The 21,256-nt window shown below is 48.2% G+C and overlaps 1 protein-coding gene across 2 annotated transcripts in view; it reads left to right on the top strand.

Moving 5' to 3' along the window:
* The first annotated feature begins 668 nt into the window (after positions 1-668).
* LOC140346041 (ubiquitin carboxyl-terminal hydrolase 19-like) overlaps positions 669-21,256 on the top strand; it is a 34,766-nt gene continuing 14,178 nt past the window's right edge. For both annotated transcript variants that reach the window (XM_072432297.1, XM_072432296.1), the window contains exons 1-10: positions 669-920; positions 1,133-1,322; positions 3,101-3,234; positions 3,523-3,681; positions 19,447-19,557; positions 19,636-19,746; positions 19,860-19,961; positions 20,433-20,573; positions 20,666-20,784; positions 20,854-20,997. In XM_072432297.1, the coding sequence (XP_072288398.1) occupies positions 1,148-1,322; positions 3,101-3,234; positions 3,523-3,681; positions 19,447-19,557; positions 19,636-19,746; positions 19,860-19,961; positions 20,433-20,573; positions 20,666-20,784; positions 20,854-20,997 (1,196 nt within the window). In that variant the 5' untranslated portion in view covers positions 669-920; positions 1,133-1,147. The remainder of the gene's footprint in view (positions 921-1,132; positions 1,323-3,100; positions 3,235-3,522; positions 3,682-19,446; positions 19,558-19,635; positions 19,747-19,859; positions 19,962-20,432; positions 20,574-20,665; positions 20,785-20,853; positions 20,998-21,256) is intronic.

Below are 21,256 nucleotides of genomic sequence, written 5' to 3'. Positions count from 1 at the left end.
TCACCCCTGAACGTTCATGTCCAGGTGGTGTAAAATTCATATTTTTTTAGTCCCTATGAAACAAAAATGGCTCTAGGACCATTGAAATGTAGCTCACATCCTCCTCGTTGTATTGAACAAAAAGGCCAATGAGACCGTATCTCTTTCACACCGTGTTACCGTGGCAACAGAAACAATCGGCCGTAGAAATAGATGGAAATTTGGAAACTGAATATATTGCCTACAAAAGGCACGTGTTAACGTGATTTTATGACCCTGCGTTCAAGATCTGTAGTGTCCAGAACTATTTACAGCATGTTGCAAAATGACGCGCCAGCGCCACCTTCATATTCATAATGCATTACAGCAATGACCCTAACCCTCCTGTTTAAGGTGCAGTGGGGGTCAGGTGTTTTCTGACCACAAGCTGCTGTCTCCTGTTTAAGGTGCAGTGGGGGTCAGGTGTTTTCTGACCACAAGCTGCTGTCTCCTGTTTAAGGTGCAGTGGGGGTCAGGTGTTTTCTGACCACAAGCTGCTGTCTCCTGTTTAAGGTGCAGTGGGGGTCAGGTGTTTTCTGACCACAAGCTGCTGTCTCCTGTTTAAGGTGCAGTGGGGGTCAGGTGTTTTCTGACCACAAGCTGCTGTCTCCTGTTTAAGGTGCAGTGGGGGTCAGGTGTTTTCTGACCACAAGCTGCTGTCTCCTGTTTAAGGTGCAGTGGGGGGTGCAAAGGTGGCTGTTCCTTCGAGCCCTGGGTGTTTGGAGAAGAGTCAGCCGGGCAGCAGTCAGCACAGCCTGCCCGCCTCAGAGGAGCCTCCACGGGGCGGCGAGGACAAACCCAAGGCCCCTAAAGCTCCAGGGCGAGTGGACGATGGCGGCTTGGACACGGTGGCTCCTCGATCTGAACATGTGTCTCTGAAGAGCGAGCCGGCTGTCACCACGGTGAGAACGACACTCACTCTGGCAGATGACAGACGCTTGAGTCTGACGGAGGAAGAATCCCTGGCTCAAATCTGTGCTTACGACATGGAAGGAGCTGATCACAACATACAAACTAAACACACATGTTACAATCTTAAACTGGTCAAGCTTTATGACTGAAGCTGACCTGACCTGTGTTTTATAGAACATAAACAGTATTTGTGTGTGTGCAGCCCAAGCCCACGTGCATGGTGCAGCCCATGTCTCACGCTCCTGTGGTCAGCGAGGCTCGCGAGGAAGAGGAGGAGAGGAAGGTGTGTCTGCCCGGCTTCACTGGACTGGTCAACCTGGGAAACACCTGCTTCATGAACAGTGTCATTCAGTCTCTGTCCAACACGCGCGAGCTCAGGGACTATTTCCACGGTAACGCCTGACACCCCGGACGCCTGACCCCAGACGCCTGACCCCAGACGCCTGACCCCAGACGCCTGACCCCAGACGCCTGACCCCAGACGCCTGACCCCAGACGCCTGACCCCAGACGCCTGACCCCAGACGCCTGACCCCAGACGCCTGACCCCTGACGCCTGACCCCTGACGCCTGACGCCTGACGCCTGACGCCTGACGCCTGACCCCTGACGCCTGACACCCCGGAGACCTGACTCCAGATGCCTGACGCCTGACACCCCGGACGCCTGACCCCAGACGCCTGACCCCTGACGCCAGACGCCTGACGCCTGACGCCTGACGCCTGACACCCCGGACACCTGACCCCTGATGCCTGACACCCCGGACACCTGACTCCAGATGCCTGACGCCTGACACCCCGGACACCTGACCCCTGATGCCTGACACCCCGGACACCTGACCCCAGATGCCTGACCCCTGATGCCTGACACCCCGGACACCTGACCCCGGACGCCTGACCCCCCGGACGCCTGACCCCCCGGACGCCTGACCCCCCGGACGCCTGACCCCTGACCCCTGACCCCTGACGCCTGACCCCTGACGCCTGACCCCTGACGCCTGACCCCAGACGCCTGACCCCAGACGCCTGACCCCAGACGCCTGACCCCAGACGCCTGACCCCAGACGCCTGACCCCAGACGCCTGACCCCAGACGCCTGACCCCAGACGCCTGACCCCAGACGCCTGACCCCTGACGCCTGACCCCTGACGCCTGACACCCCGGAGACCTGACTCCAGATGCCTGACGCCTGACACCCCGGACGCCTGACCCCAGACGCCTGACCCCTGACGCCTGACGCCTGACACCCCGGACACCTGACCCCTGATGCCTGACACCCCGGACACCTGACTCCAGATGCCTGACGCCTGACACCCCGGACACCTGACCCCTGATGCCTGACACCCCGGACACCTGACCCCAGATGCCTGACCCCTGATGCCTGACACCCCGGACACCTGACCCCGGACGCCTGACCCCCCGGACGCCTGACCCCCCGGACGCCTGACCCCCCGGACGCCTGACCCCCCGGACGCCTGACCCCTGACGCCTGACCCCTGACGCCTGACCCCTGACGCCTGACCCCTGACGCCTGACCCCTGACGCCTGACCCCTGACGCCTGACACCCCGGAGACCTGACTCCAGATGCCTGACGCCTGACACCCCGGACGCCTGACCCCAGACGCCTGACCCCTGACGCCTGACGCCTGACCCCTGACGCCTGACCCATGACGCCTGACCCCTGACGCCTGACACCCCGGACACCTGACCCCTGATGCCTGACACCCCGGACACCTGACTCCAGATGCCTGACGCCTGACACCCCGGACACCTGACTCCAGATGCCTGACGCCTGACACCCCGGACACCTGACCCCTGATGCCTGACCCCTGATGCCTGACACCCCGGACACCTGACCCCGGACGCCTGACCCCCCGGACGCCTGACCCCCCGGACGCCTGACCCCCCGGACGCCTGACCCCCCGGACACCTGACCCCCCGGACACCTGACCCCAGACGCCTGACCCCGGACACCTGACCCCTGACGCCTGACCCCGGACACCTGACCCCCCGGACACCTGACTCCAGATGCCTGATGCCTGACACCCCGGACGCCTGACCCCGGACGCCTGACCCCCCAGACGCCTGACCCCGGACACCTGACCCCCCGGACACCTGACCCCAGATGCCTGACCCCGGACACCTGACCCCTAAATCTGACCTGTTTTCCAGATCGAGCGTTTGAGTCTGAAATAAACTGTAATAATCCTCTGGGGACGGGAGGACGTCTGGCCATCGGGTTTGCCGTTCTGCTCCGAGCTCTGTGGAAAGGGACGCACCACGCCTTCCAGCCGTCCAAACTCAAGGTGTGTCCTCCGCTCGCTCTGTTGTGCGTCCTCCGCTCGCTCTGTTGTGCGTCCTCCGCTCGCTCTGTTGTGTGTCCTCCGCTCGCTCTGTTGTGCGTCCTCCGCTCGCTCTGTTGTGCGTCCTCCGCTCGCTCTGTTGTGCGTCCTCCGCTCGCTCTGTTTTGTGTACTCCGCTCGCTCTGTTGTGCGTCCTCCGCTCGCTCTGTTGTGCGTCCTCCGCTCGCTCTGTTGTGCGTCCTCCGCTCGCTCTGTTGTGCGTCCTCATTGGTCTCTATTGTGCGTCCTCAGGCGATCGTGGCGAGCAAAGCAAGTCAGTTCACCGGTTACGCTCAGCACGACGCTCAGGAGTTCATGGCCTTCCTGTTGGATGGACTTCACGAGGATTTGAACCGGATCCAGAACAAACCCTACACCGAGACCGTGGACTCGGACGGACGCCTGGACGAGGTGAGGACACGAAGACACGATGAGTGAAGGACACAATCATGGTCAGACATTGTAGAACACAAAGGGCGTTCCACACATTCCAGTCCAACACGTGTTTGTAAAGAGCAAGTGGATGATGATGGGTGATGATGAATGATGATGAATGATGATGGGTGATGATGAGTGATGATGGGTGATGATGAATGATGATGAGTGATGATGGATGATGATGGATAATGATGATGGGGGATGACGGATGATGATGGATGATGATGATGGGGGATGATGGATGATGATGGATGATGGATGATGATGGGTGATGGATGATGATGGGTGATGATGGGTGATGATGGGTGATGATGAGTGATGATGGATGATGATGAGTGATGATGGATGATGATGGGTTGTGATGGATGATGATGGGTGATGATAGATGATGATGGATGATGATGATGGGTGATGATGGGTGATGATGGGTGATGATGGATGTGATGGGGGATGATGGGTGATGATGGATGATGATGGGTGGTGATGGGTGATGATGGGTGATGATGGATGATGATGGATGATGATGATGGATGGGTGATGATGGATGAAGGATGATGATGGATGGATGGATGAAGGATGATGATGGATGGATGGAGTAAGGATGATGATGGATGGTGATGGGTGATGATGGGTGATGATGGACGATGATGGGTGATGATGGATGATGATGGGTGATGATGGATGATGGATGATGATGGATAGATGATGATGGGTGATGATGGGTGATGATGATGGATGATGATGGGTGATGATGGATGATGATGATGGATGATGGATGGGTGATGATGGATGAAGGATGATGATGGATGGATGGATGAAGATAGCTGATGATGGGTGATGATGGATGATGGGTGATGATGGATGATGATGGATAGATGATGATGGATGACGATGGGTGATGATGATGGATGATGATGGGTGATGATGGGTGATGATGGATGATGATGGGTGATGATGGATAGATGATGATGGGTGATAATGGATGATGATGATGGGTGATGATGGGTGATGATGGATGATGGGTGATGATGGATGATGATGGGTGATGATGGATAGATGATGATGGGTGATGATGATGGGTGATGATGGATGATGATGATGGGTGATGATGGGTGATGATGGATGATGGGTGATGATGGATGATGATGGGTGATGATGGATAGATGATGATGGGTGATGATGATGGGTGATGATGGGTGATGATGGATGATGATGGATAATGATGGATAATGATGGGTGATGATGATGATGGGTGATGATGATGGATGATGATGGATGATGATGATGATGATGGGTGATGGATGATGATGGATGGGTGATGGATGATGATGGATGGGTGATGATGGATGATGATGGATGATGATGGGTGATGATGGATGATGATGATGATGGATGATGATGGATGATGATGATGGGGGATGATGGATGATGATGATGGGGGATGATGGATGATGATGGATGGTGATGGATGATGATGGGTGATGGATGATGATGGGTGATGATGGGTGATGATGAGTGATGATGGATGATGATGGATAATGATGGGTGATGACGGATGATGGGTGATGATGGATGATGGAAATGATGGATGAGTGATGATGGATGATGATGGATGATGATGGGTTGTGATGGATGATGATGGGTGATGATGGATGATGATGATGGGTGATGATGGATGATGATGGGTGATGATGGATGATGATGATGGGTGATGATGGATGAAGGATGATGATGGATGGATGGATGGATGGATGGATGGATGATGATAGCTGATGATGGGTGATGGATGGATGACAATAGATGATGATGGGTGATGATGGGTGACGATAGATGATGATGGGTGATGATGGATGACGATGGGTGATGTTGGATGATGATGGGTGATGTTGGATGATGATGGGTGATGATGGATGACGATGGGTGATGACTGATGATGATGGATGATGATGGATGGATGATGATGGGTGATGATGGATGATGATGGATGATTATGGGTGATGATGATGGATGATGATGGGTGATGATGGATGTTGATGGATGATGATGGGTGATGATGGGTGATGATGGGTGATGACGATGGGTGATGGGTGATGATGGGTGATGATGGATGATGATGGATGATGATGGGGGATGATGGATGATGATGGATGATGATGGGTGATGGATGATGATGATGGGTGATGATGGATGATGATGGATGAAGGATGATGATGATGGATGATGATGGATGGATGATGATAGCTGATGATGGGTGATGGATGGATGACGATAGATGATGATGGGTGATGGATGGATGACGATAGATGATGATGGGTGATGATGGGTGACGATAGATGATGATGGGTGATGATGGATGACGATGGGTGATGATGGGTGATGATGGATGATGATGGGTGATGATGGGTGATGATGGGTGATGATGGATGGATGGATGATGATGGGTGATGATGGATGGATGGATGATGGATGATGATGGATGATGATGGGTGATGATGGATGATGATGGGTGATGATGGGTGATGATGGATGATGATGGGTGATGATGGGTGATGATGGGTGATGGATGATGATGGGTGATGATGGATGGAGATGGATGGATGATGAATGGATGATGAATGGATGATGAATGGATGATGAATGGATGATTGGTGATGGATGATGATGGGTGATGATGGATGATGGGTGATGATGGGTGATGATGGTTGATGATGGATAGATGATGATGGATGATGATGGGTGATGATGATGGGTGATGATGGGTGATGATGGATGATGATGGGTGATGATGGATGATGATGGGTGATGATGGATGATGATGATGGATGATGATGGATGATGATGGGTGATGATGGATGATGATGGGTGATGATGATGATGATGATGATGGATGATGATGGATGATGGATGGATGATGGGTGACGGATGGATGACGATAGGTGATGATGGGTGATGATGGATGATGATGGATAATGATGGGTGATGATGGGTGATGACGGATGATGGGTGATGATGGATGATGGATGATGGAAATGATGGATGAGTGATGATGGATGATGATGGATGATGATGGGTTGTGATGGATGATGATGAGTGATGATGGATGATGATGGGTGATGATGGGTTGTGATGGATGATGATGATGGATGATGATGATGGATGATGATGATGGGTGATGATGGGTGATGATGGGTGATGATGGATGTGATGGGTGATGATGGGTGATGGGTGATGATGGATGATGATGGGTGATGGGTGATGATGGATAATGATGGGTGATGATGGATGATGATGGGTGATGGATGATGATGGGTGATGGGTGATGATGGATGATGATGGGTGATGATGGATGAAGGATGATGATGGATGGATGGATGAAGGATGATGATGGATGGATGGATGAAGGATGATGATGGATGGATGGATGATGATAGCTGATGATGGGTGATGATGGATGATGATGGGTGATGGATGATGATTGATAGATGATGATGGATGATGATGGATAGATGATGATGGGTGATGATGATGGATGATGATGGGTGATGATGGATGATGATGATGGATGATGATGGGTGATGATGGATGATGATGGATAGATGATGATGGATGACGATGGGTGATGATGATGGATGATGATGGATGATGATGGGTGATGATGGGTGATGATGGATGATGGGTGATGATGGATGATGATGGATGGATGATGATGGGTGATGATGGATGATGATGGGTGATGATGGATGATGGGTGATGATGGATGATGGGTGATGATGGATGATGATGGGTGATGATGGATAGATGATGATGGGTGATGATGATGGGTGATGATGGATGATGATGATGGGTGATGATGGGTGATGATGGATGATGATGGATAATGATGGATAATGATGGGTGATGATGATGATGGGTGATGATGATGGATGATGATGATGATGGGTGATGGATGATGATGGATGGGTGATGATGGGTGATGATGGATGATGATGGGTGATGGATGATGATGGGTGATGATGGATGATGATGATGATGGATGATGATGGATGATGATGATGGGGGATGATGGATGATGATGATGGGGGATGATGGATGATGATGGATGGTGATGGATGATGATGGGTGATGGATGATGATGGGTGATGATGGGTGATGATGAGTGATGATGGATGATGATGGATAATGATGGGTGATGATGGGTGATGATGGGTGATGACGGATGATGGGTGATGATGGATGATGGATGATGGAAATGATGGATGATGATGGGTGATGATGGATGATGATGATGGGTGATGATGGATGATGATGGATGATGATGATGGTTGATGATGGATGAAGGATGATGATGGATGGATGGATGGATGATGATAGCTGATGATGGGTGATGGATGGATGACAATAGATGATGATGGGTGATGATGGGTGACGATAGATGATGATGGGTGATGATGGATGACGATGGGTGATGTTGGATGATGATGGGTGATGTTGGATGTTGATGGGTGATGATGGATGACGATGGGTGATGACTGATGATGATGGATGGATGATGATGGGTGATGATGGATGATGATGGATGATTATGGGTGATGATGATGGATGATGATGGGTGATGATGGATGTTGATGGATGATGATGGGTGATGATGGGTGATGATGGGTGATGACGATGGGTGATGGGTGATGATGGATGATGGGTGATGATGGATGATGATGGATGATGATGGGGGATGATGGATGATGATGGGTGATGGATGATGATGGGTGATGATGATTGATGGGTGATGATGGGGGATGATGATTGATGGATGATGATGGGTGATAACGATGGATGATGGGTGATGATGATGGATGATGATGGGGATGATGGATGATGATGGGTGATGGATGATGATGGGTGATGGATGATGATGGGTGATGATGGATGATGATGGGTGATGGATGATGATGAGTGATGATGGATGATGAGTGATGGGTGATGATGGATAATGATGGATGATGGGTGATGATGGATGATGATGGGTGATGATGGATGATGATGGGTGATGATGGATGATGATGGATGAAGGATGATTATGGATGAAGGATGATGATGGATGATGATGGATGGATGGATGGATAGATGATGATAGCTGATGATGGGTGATGGATGGATGACAATAGATGATGATGGGTGATGATGGGTGACGATAGATGATGATGGGTGATGATGGATGACGATGGGTGATGTTGGATGATGATGGGTGATGACTGATGATGATGGATGGATGATGATGGGTGATGTTGGATGATGATGGGTGATGACTGATGATGATGGATGGATGATGATGGGTGATGATGGATGATGATGGATGATTATGGGTGATGATGGATGATGATGGGTGATGATGGATGTTGATGGATGATGATGGATGTTGATGGATGATGATGGGTGATGATGGGTGATGATGGGTGATGACGATGGGTGATGGGTGATGATGGATGATGATGATGGGGGATGATGGATGATGATGGGTGATGGATGATGATGATTGATGGATGATGATGGGTGATAACGATGGATCATGGGTGATGATGATGATGGGGATGATGGATGATGATGGGTGATGGATGATGATGGGTGATGATGAGTGATGATGGATGATGATGGATGATAACGATGGATGATGGGTGATGATGATGGATGATGATGGGGATGATGGATGATGATGGGTGATGGATGATGATGGGTGATGGATGATGATGGATGATGATGGATGATGATGAGTGATGATGGATGATGATGGATGATGATGGGTGATGATGGATGATGATGGATGATGATGGGTGATGATGGATGATGATGGATGAAGGATGATGATGGATGAAAGATGATGATGGATGAAAGATGATGATGGATGATGATGGATGGATGATGATAGCTGATGATGGGTGATGATGGATGATGATGGATGATTATGGGTGATGATGGATGATGATGGGTGATGATGGATGATGATGGATGTTGATGGATGATGATGGGTGATGATGGGTGATGATGGGTGATGACGATGGGTGATGGGTGATGATGGATGATGATGATGGGGGATGATGGATGATGATGGGTGATGGATGATGATGATTGATGGATGATGATGGGTGATAACGATGGATCATGGGTGATGATGATGATGGGGATGATGGATGATGATGGGTGATGGATGATGATGGGTGATGATGAGTGATGATGGATGATGATGGATGATAACGATGGATGATGGGTGATGATGATGGATGATGATGGATGATGATGGGGATGATGGATGATGATGGGTGATGGATGATGATGGGTGATGGATGATGATGGATGATGGATGATGATGGGTGATGATGGATGATGATGGATGATGATGGATGATGATGGATGAAGGATGATGATGGATGAAAGATGATGATGGATGATGATGGATGGATGATGATAGCTGATGATGGGTGATGGATGGATGACGATAGATGATGATGGGTGATGATGGGTGATGGATGGATGACGATAGATGATGATGGGTGATGATGGGTGACGATAGATGATGATGGGTGATGATGGATGACGATGGGTGATGATGGGTGATGATGGATGATAATGGGTGATGATGTGTGATGATGGGTGATGATGGGTGATGATGGATGGATGGATGATGATGGGTGATGATGGATGGATGGATGATGGATGATGATGATGGATGATGATGGATGATGATGATGGATGATGATGGATGATGATGGATGATGATGGGTGATGATGGGTGATGGATGATGATGGATGATGATGGGTGATGATGGATGGAGATGGATGGATGATGAATGGATGATGAATGGATGATGAATGGATGATGAATGGATGATTGGTGATGGATGATGATGGGTGATGATGGATGATGATGGTTGATGATGGATGATGATGGATAGATGATGATGGATGATGATGGGTGATGATGGGTGATGATGATGGATGATGATGGGTGATGATGGATGATGATGGGTGATGATGGGTGATGATGGGTGATGATGGATGATGGGTGATGATGGATGATGATGGGTGATGATGGATGATGATGATGGATGATGATGGGTGATGATGGATGATGATGGGTGATGTTGATGATGATGATAATTGATGATGGATGATGGGGGATGATGGATGATGATGGATGATGATGGATGATGGATGATGATGGGTGATGATGGGTGATGGATGGATGACGATAGATGATGATGGGTGATGATGGGTGACGATAGATGATGATGGGTGATGATGGATGACGATGGGTGATGATGGGTGATGATGGATGATGATGGGTGATGATGTATGGATGGATGATGGGTGATGATGGGTGATGATGGATGATGATGGATGATGATGGGTGATGATGGGTGATGATGGGTGATGATGGGTGATGATGGATGATGATGGGTGATGATGGATGGAGATAAATGGATGATGAATGGATGATGAATGGATGATGAATGGATGATGGATGATGATGGATGATGATGGTTGATGATGGATGATGATGATGGATGATGATGGATAGATGATGATGGGTGATGATGATGGATGATGATGGGTGATGATGGATGATGATGGGTGATGATGGATGATGATGGGTGATGATGGATGATGGATGATGGGTGATGATGGATGATGATGATGATGGATGATGGATGATGATGGGTGATGGATGATGATGGGTGATGGGTGATGATGGATGATGATGGGTGATGATGGGTGATTGATGATGATGGATGATGATGGGTGATGGATGATGGGGGATGATGGATGATGATGATGGAAATGATGGATGATGATGGGTGATGAGTGATGATGGATGATGATGGATGATGATGAGTGATGATGGATGATGAGTGATGATGGATGATGGATGATGATGGGTGATGATGGGTTGTGATGGATGATGATGGGTGATGATGGATGTGATGGGTGATGATGGGTGATGATGGATGATGATGGATGATGATGGGTGGTGATGGGTGATGATGGATAATGATGGATGATGATGGGTGATGATGGGTGATGATGGGTGATGATGCATGATGATGATGGATGATGGATGATGATGGGTGATGGATGATGATGGGTGATGGATGATGATGGGTGATGGATGAGTGATGATGGGTGATGGGTGATGATGGATGATGATGGATGATGGGGGATGATGGATGATGATGATGGGGGATGATGGATGATGATGATGGATGATGATGGGTGATGAGTGATGATGAGTGATGATGGATGATGATGAGTGATGATGGATGATGATGGGTGATGATGGGTGATGATCGGTTGTGATGGATGATGATGATGGATGATGATGATGGATGATGATGATGGGTGATGATGGGTGATGATGGATGTGATGGGTGATGATGGGTGATGGGTGATGATGGATGATGATGGGTGATGGGTGATGATGGATAATGATGGGTGATGATGGATGATGATGGGTGATGATGGATGATGGATGGGTGATGATGGATGATGATGGATGATGATGGATGATGATGGATGGATGGATGGATGATGATAGCTGATGATGGATGATGATGGATAGATGATGATGGGTGATGATGATGGATGATGATGGATGATGATGGATGATGATGGATAATGACGATGGATGATGGATGGGGGATGATGGATGGGTGATGATGGATGAAGGATGATGATGGATGGATGGATGAAGATAGCTGATGATGGGTGATGATGGATGATGATGGGTGATGATGGATGATGATGGATAGATGATGGTGGATGACGATGGGTGATGATGATGGATTATGATGAGTGATTATGGATGATGGGTGATGATGGATGATGATGGGTGATGATGGGTGATGATGGATGATGACGATGGATGATGATGGATGGATGGATGGATGATGATAGCTGATGATGGATGATGATGGATAGATGATGGGTGATGATGATGGATGATGATGGATGATGATGGATGATGATGGATGATGACGATGGATGATGGATGGGGGATGATGGATGGGTGATGATGGATGAAGGATGATGATGGATGGATGGATGAAGATAGCTGATGATGGGTGATGATGGATGATGATGGGTGATGATGGATGATGATGGATAGATGATGATGGATGACGATGGGTGATGATGATGGATTATGATGAGTGATTATGGATGATGGGTGATGATGGATGATGATGGGTGATGATGGGTGATGATGGATGATGACGATGGATGATGATGGATGATGATGGGTGATGGATGATGATGGGTGATGATGATGGGTGATGATGGATGATGATGGGTGATGATGGGTGATGATGGATGATGATGAGTGATGATGGGTGATGATGGATGATGATGAGTGATGATGGATGATGATGGGTGATGATGGGTGATGATGGATGATGGATGATGATGGATAATGATGGATAATGATGGGTGATCATGATGATGGATGATGATAGATGATGATGGGTGATGATGGATGATGATGGGTGATGATGGGTGATGATGGATGATGATGGGTGATGATGGATGATGATGATGGGTGATGATGGATGAAGGATGATGATGGATGGATGATGATAGCTGATGATGGGTGATGGATGGATGACAATAGATGATGATGGGTGATGATGGGTGACGATAGATGATGTTGTTGTTGTTTTATGGCGGTTGGCATCCAAGTGTTGCATTACCGCCAGACTTTATTCCTCAGACTTTGTCGTAGTCCTCAGACTCTGTCGTAGTCCGTAAAAGTACTCCTTCCATTGCTTTGGTGTTACAAAGCCCATGAGGTCATGATATGTCTTTGTGACTAAAATAGTTGTTGTTCCCTCAGTGGGTGATGATGGATGACGATGGGTGATGTTGGATGATGATGGGTGATGATGGATGATGATGGGTGATGACTGATGATGATGGATGGATGATGATGGGTGATGATGGATGATGATGGATGATTATGGATGATTATGGATGTTGATGGATGATGATGGGTGATGATGGGTGATGATGGGTGATGATGGGTGATTGACGATGGGTGATGATGACGATGGGTGATGATGGATGATGGGTGATGATGGATGATGATGGATGATGATGATGGGGGATGATGGATGATGATGGGTGATGGATGATGATGGGTGATGATGGGTGATGATGGGGGATGATGATGGGTGATGATGGATGATGATGGATGATAACGATGGATGATGGGTGATGATGATGGATGATGATGGGGGATGATGGGTGATGATGATGGATGATGGGGGATGATGGATGATGATGGGTGATGGATGATGATGGATGATGATGGGTGATGATGAGTGAGAATGGATGATGATGAGTGATGATGGATTATGATGGGTGATGATGGATGATGATGGGTGATGATGGAAGATGATGGATGAAGGATGATGATGGATGATGATGGATGGATGGATGGATGGATGATGATGGATGATGATGGATGGATGGATGGATGGATGATGATAGCTGATGATGGGTGATGGATGGATGACGATAGATGATGGGTGATGATGGGTGACGATGGGTGATGATGGGTGATGATGGGTGATGATGGATGATGATGGGTGATGACTGATGATGATGGGTGATGACTGATGATGATGGGTGATGATGGATGATGATGGGTGATGATGGATGGATGGATGATGATGGGTGATGATGGATGGATGGATGATGATAGATGATGATGATGATGATGATGATGATGATGATGATGGATGATGATGGGTGATGATGGGTGATGATGGGTGATGATGGGTGATGATGGGTGATGATGGGTGAAGGATGATGATGGGTGATGATGGATGGAGATGGATGGAGATGGATGGATGATGAATGGATGATGAATGGACGATGATGGACGATGATGGGTGATGATGGATGATGATGGATGAAGATGGGTGATGATGGATGATGGATGATGATGGATGATGATGGATGATGATGGGTGATGATGGGTGATGATGGGTGATGGATGATGATGGATGATGATGGGTGATGATGGATGGAGATGGATGGATGATGAATGGATGATGAATGGATGATGAATGGATGATGAATGGATGATTGGTGATGGATGATGATGGGTGATGATGGATGATGATGGTTGATGATGGATGATGATGGATAGATGATGATGGATGATGATGGGTGATGATGGGTGATGATGATGGATGATGATGGATGATGATGGGTGATGATGGGTGATGATGGGTGATGATGGATGATGGGTGATGATGGATGATGATGGGTGATGATGGATGATGATGATGGGTGATGATGGATGATGATGGGTGATGTTGATGATGATGATAATTGATGATGGATGATGATTGGTGATGATGGGGGATGATGGATGATGATGGATGATGATGGATGATGATGGATGATGGATGATGATGGGTGATGATGGGTGATGGATGGATGACGATAGATGATGATGGGTGATGATGGGTGACGATAGATGATGATGGGTGATGATGGGTGATGATGGGTGATGATGGATGATGATGGGTGATGATGTATGGATGGATGATGGGTGATGATGGGTGATGATGGATGATGATGGATGATGATGGGTGATGATGGGTGATGATGGGTGATGATGGGTGATGATGGGTGATGATGGATGATGATGGGTGATGATGGATGGAGATAAATGGATGATGAATGGATGATGAATGGATGATGAATGGATGATGGATGATGATGGTTGATGATGGATGATGATGATGGATGATGATGGATAGATGATGATGGGTGATGATGATGATGGGTGATGATGGATGATGATGGGTGATGATGGATGATGATGGGTGATGATGGATGATGGATGATGGGTGATGATGGATGATGATGATGATGGATGATGGATGATGATGGGTGATGGATGATGATGGGTGATGGGTGATGATGGATGATGATGGGTGATGATGGGTGATGGATGATGATGGATGATGATGGGTGATGGATGATGGGGGATGATGGATGATGATGATGGAAATGATGGATGATGATGGGTGATGAGTGATGATGGATGATGATGGATGATGATGAGTGATGATGGATGATGAGTGATGATGGATGATGGATGATGATGGGTGATGATGGGTTGTGATGGATGATGATGGGTGATGATGGATGTGATGGGTGATGATGGGTGATGATGGATGATGATGGATGATGATGGGTGGTGATGGGTGATGATGGATAATGATGGATGATGATGGGTGATGATGGGTGATGATGGGTGATGATGCATGATGATGATGGATGATGGATGATGATGGGTGATGGATGATGATGGGTGATGGATGATGATGGGTGATGGATGAGTGATGATGGGTGATGGGTGATGATGGATGATGATGGATGATGGGGGATGATGGATGATGATGATGGGGGATGATGGATGATGATGATGGATGATGATGGGTGATGAGTGATGATGAGTGATGATGGATGATGATGAGTGATGATGGATGATGATGGGTGATGATGGGTGATGATCGGTTGTGATGGATGATGATGATGGATGATGATGATGGATGATGATGATGGGTGATGATGGGTGATGATGGATGTGATGGGTGATGATGGGTGATGGGTGATGATGGATGATGATGGGTGATGGGTGATGATGGATAATGATGGGTGATGATGGATGATGATGGGTGATGATGGATGATGGATGGGTGATGATGGATGATGATGGATGATGATGGATGGATGGATGGATGATGATAGCTGATGATGGATGATGATGGATAGATGATGATGGGTGATGATGATGGATGATGATGGATGATGATGGATGATGATGGATGATGACGATGGATGATGGATGGGGGATGATGGATGGGTGATGATGGATGAAGGATGATGATGGATGGATGGATGAAGATAGCTGATGATGGGTGATGATGGATGATGATGGGTGATGATGGATGATGATGGATAGATGATGGTGGATGACGATGGGTGATGATGATGGATTATGATGAGTGATTATGGATGATGGGTGATGATGGATGATGATGGGTGATGATGGATGATGACGATGGATGATGATGGATGGATGGATGGATGATGATAGCTGATGATGGATGATGATGGATAGATGATGGGTGATGATGATGGATGATGATGGATGATGATGGATGATGATGGATGATGATGGATGATGACGATGGATGATGGATGGGGGATGATGGATGGGTGATGATGGATGAAGGATGATGATGGATGGATGGATGAAGATAGCTGATGATGGGTGATGATGGATGATGATGGGTGATGATGGATGATGATGGATAGATGATGATGGATGACGATGGGTGATGATGATGGATTATGATGAGTGATTATGGATGATGGGTGATGATGGATGATGATGGGTGATGATGGGTGATGATGGATGATGACGATGGATGATGATGGATGATGATGGGTGATGGATGATGATGGGTGATGATGATGGGTGATGATGGATGATGATGGGTGATGATGGGTGATGATGGATGATGATGAGTGATGATGGGTGATGATGGATGATGATGAGTGATGATGGATGATGATGGGTGATGATGGGTGATGATGGATGATGGATGATGATGGATAATGATGGATAATGATGGGTGATCATGATGATGGATGATGATAGATGATGATGGGTGATGATGGATGATGATGGGTGATGATGGGTGATGATGGATGATGATGGGTGATGATGGATGATGATGATGGGTGATGATGGATGAAGGATGATGATGGATGGATGATGATAGCTGGTGATGGATGGATGACAATAGATGATGATGGGTGATGATGGGTGACGATAGATGATGTTGTTGTTGTTTTATGGCGGTTGGCATCCAAGTGTTGCATTACCGCCAGACTTTATTCCTCAGACTTTGTCGTAGTCCTCAGACTCTGTCGTAGTCCGTAAAAGTACTCCTTCCATTGCTTTGGTGTTACAAAGCCCATGAGGTCATGATATGTCTTTGTGACTAAAATAGTTGTTGTTCCCTCAGTGGGTGATGATGGATGACGATGGGTGATGTTGGATGATGATGGGTGATGATGGATGATGATGGGTGATGACTGATGATGATGGATGGATGATGATGGGTGATGATGGATGATGATGGATGATTATGGATGATTATGGATGTTGATGGATGATGATGGGTGATGATGGGTGATGATGGGTGATGATGGGTGATTGACGATGGGTGATGATGACGATGGGTGATGATGGATGATGGGTGATGATGGATGATGATGGATGATGATGATGGGGGATGATGGATGATGATGGGTGATGGATGATGATGGGTGATGATGGGTGATGATGGGGGATGATGATGGGTGATGATGGATGATGATGGATGATAACGATGGATGATGGGTGATGATGATGGATGATGATGGGGGATGATGGGTGATGATGATGGATGATGGGGGATGATGGATGATGATGGGTGATGGATGATGATGGATGATGATGGGTGATGATGAGTGAGAATGGATGATGATGAGTGATGATGGATTATGATGGGTGATGATGGATGATGATGGGTGATGATGGAAGATGATGGATGAAGGATGATGATGGATGATGATGGATGGATGGATGGATGGATGATGATGGATGATGATGGATGGATGGATGGATGGATGATGATAGCTGATGATGGGTGATGGATGGATGACGATAGATGATGGGTGATGATGGGTGACGATGGGTGATGATGGGTGATGATGGGTGATGATGGATGATGATGGGTGATGACTGATGATGATGGGTGATGACTGATGATGATGGGTGATGATGGATGATGATGGGTGATGATGGATGGATGGATGATGATGGGTGATGATGGATGGATGGATGATGATAGATGATGATGATGATGATGGATGATGATGGATGATGATGGGTGATGATGGGTGATGATGGATGATGATGGGTGATGATGGGTGATGATGGGTGAAGGATGATGATGGGTGATGATGGATGGAGATGGATGGAGATGGATGGATGATGAATGGATGATGAATGGACGATGATGGACGATGATGGGTGATGATGGATGATGATGGATGAAGATGGGTGATGATGGATGATGGATGATGATGGGTGATGATGGGTGATGATGGGTGATGACTGATGATGATGGGTGATGACTGATGATGATGGGTGATGACTGATGATGATGGGTGATGACTGATGATGATAGGTGATGATGGGTGATGATGGATGATGGATGGATGATGATGGGTGATGATGGATGATGATGGATGATGATGGGTGATGATGGGTGATGACTGATGATGATGGGTGATGACTGATGATGATGGGTGGTGATGGATGATGGGTGATGATGGATGATGGATGGATGATTATGGGTGATGATGGGTGATGATGGATGATGGATAGATGATGATGGGTGATGATGGATGATGATGGATGATGATGGGTTATGATGGGTGATGATGGGTGATGATGATGGATGGATGATGAGGATGGATGGATGATGAGGATGGATAGATGATGATGATGATGAGGATGGATTGATGGATGGATTGATGGATGGATGATGATGGGCGATGATGAGTAGTATCAGTGATGGTCCTGTTCTGTTGTCTGACGTTGCCGTGGCGATGCAGGTTGTGGCGGAGGAAGCCTGGCAGAGACACAAGATGAGGAACGACTCCTTCATCGTGGATCTGTTTCAGGGACAGTTCAAGTCCAAGCTCGTCTGTCCCACCTGCTCCAAGGTGACCGCTCTCTCTTTACTTTGACCAGACGCAATGACCGCTGCAAAGCAGATGTCAAAGTGTCCTTGTCGTCCTCAGGTCTCCATCACCTTTGACCCCTTCCTTTATCTGCCCGTGCCCCTGCCGCAGAAGCAGAAGGTCCTGTCCGTCTTCTACTTCGCTAAAGAGCCACATAAAAAACCTGTCAAGGTAAAAGTCTTTATTGAACATTAACAGCAATATAATGGTCAGTTGCAGCATTTTGTGAGTGAGGTCTAGGGTTTGGGTCAATTTCATGTCATAATCTAAACTCTGTGTTTCAGTTCTTGGTGAGTGTGAGCAAAGAGCACTCGAGCACAGCCGAGGTCCTGGACTCCATCTCCCGGAGCGTGAGGGTCAAACCGGAGTACCTGCGCCTGGCCGAGGTGAGGACCACGGGGTCAGGACCACGGGGTTTAGGTCAGGACCACGAGGTTTGGGTCAGGACCACGGGGTTTGGGTCAGGACCACGGGGTTTGGGTCAGGACCACGGGGTTTAGGTCAGGACCACGAGGTTTGGGTCAGGACCACGGGGTTTGGGTCAGGACCACGGGGTTTGGGTCAGGACCACGGGGTTTGGGTCAGGACCACGGGGTTTGGGTCAGGACCACGGGGTTTAGGTCAGGACCACGAGGTTTAGGTCAGGACCACGGGGTTTTGGTCAGGACCACGGGGTTTTGGTCAGGACCACGGGGTTTTGGTCAGGACCACAGGGTTTGGGTCAGGACCACAGGGTTTGGGTCAGGACCACAGGGTTTGGGTCAGGACCACGGGGTTTTGGGTCAGGACCACAGCGTTGGGGCATTCCTGGTGAAACGCTCTCACATTTGGACCTCGGTGTGGTTCTGGTCCTGCAGGTGGCCAAGTGTCGGTTCCAGCGCATGTTTCTGCCGTCACACTCCCTGGACACTGTGTCTGCGTCGGACGTGTTGTTCTGCTTTGAGGTGATGTCCAGAGAACTGGCCAAAGATCGAGTGGTGGAGCTGCGCGTGCATCAGGTTCAGCAGGAGCTCTTACTGCCTTAGACAAACCACCAAGAATCAATCCTATGTGTGTTTCTTTAATGGTAATGTCTGTTACATGTTTTTAGAAACTTCAAGTGCCCAACATTCCCATTTCAAAGTGCGCTGCGTGTCTGAAGCCGCCCGTGCCTGAGGAGGACAAGCTGAAGAGATGCACTCGGTGTTACCGCGTTGGATACTGCAACCAGTGAGTGCAGCAGCTCGTGCACGTGACCCGAGTGTGTTGAGACTGTAACCTGGTGCTCTTTCTGTGCAGGGCGTGTCAGAAAAGCCACTGGCCCAACCACAAGGCGCTGTGTCGGCCGCACACGGAGCTCGTGGGTCTGCCTTTCCTCGTCAGCGTCCCAGAGTCCAGGCTGACCCACGCTCGCCTCACTCAGCTGCTCGAGGGCTTCTCCAGGTGCTGCTTCCATTTCAATCTACTGTCTCCTGAACACTGTCCCGCCGCGCTCAGGTGGATGGTGGAGGGCTGAACTGGCCAGTTACGGTCAGAAATAATTTAAATTGAGCCCACAAAGTCCATCCCGAGCCTGCTAACGGTCCAAACCCCGCCTGGGCCGCCGGAAGTTACAAACATAAGCTTTGACATGCTTCGTGTGTTTATCTTTGTGAGAAACACATCGAGGTGAACTCTTAGAACGCTCAGAATGTTGAGAACC

This window comes from Eucyclogobius newberryi, unplaced genomic scaffold (assembly GCF_026437365.1).
Source record: "Eucyclogobius newberryi isolate DKJ021-1_F unplaced genomic scaffold, fEucNew1.0.hap1 SCAF_560, whole genome shotgun sequence".
NCBI classification, from domain to species: Eukaryota; Metazoa; Chordata; class Actinopteri; order Gobiiformes; family Gobiidae; genus Eucyclogobius; species Eucyclogobius newberryi.
This window is presented reverse-complemented; position numbering and strand designations above follow the sequence as displayed.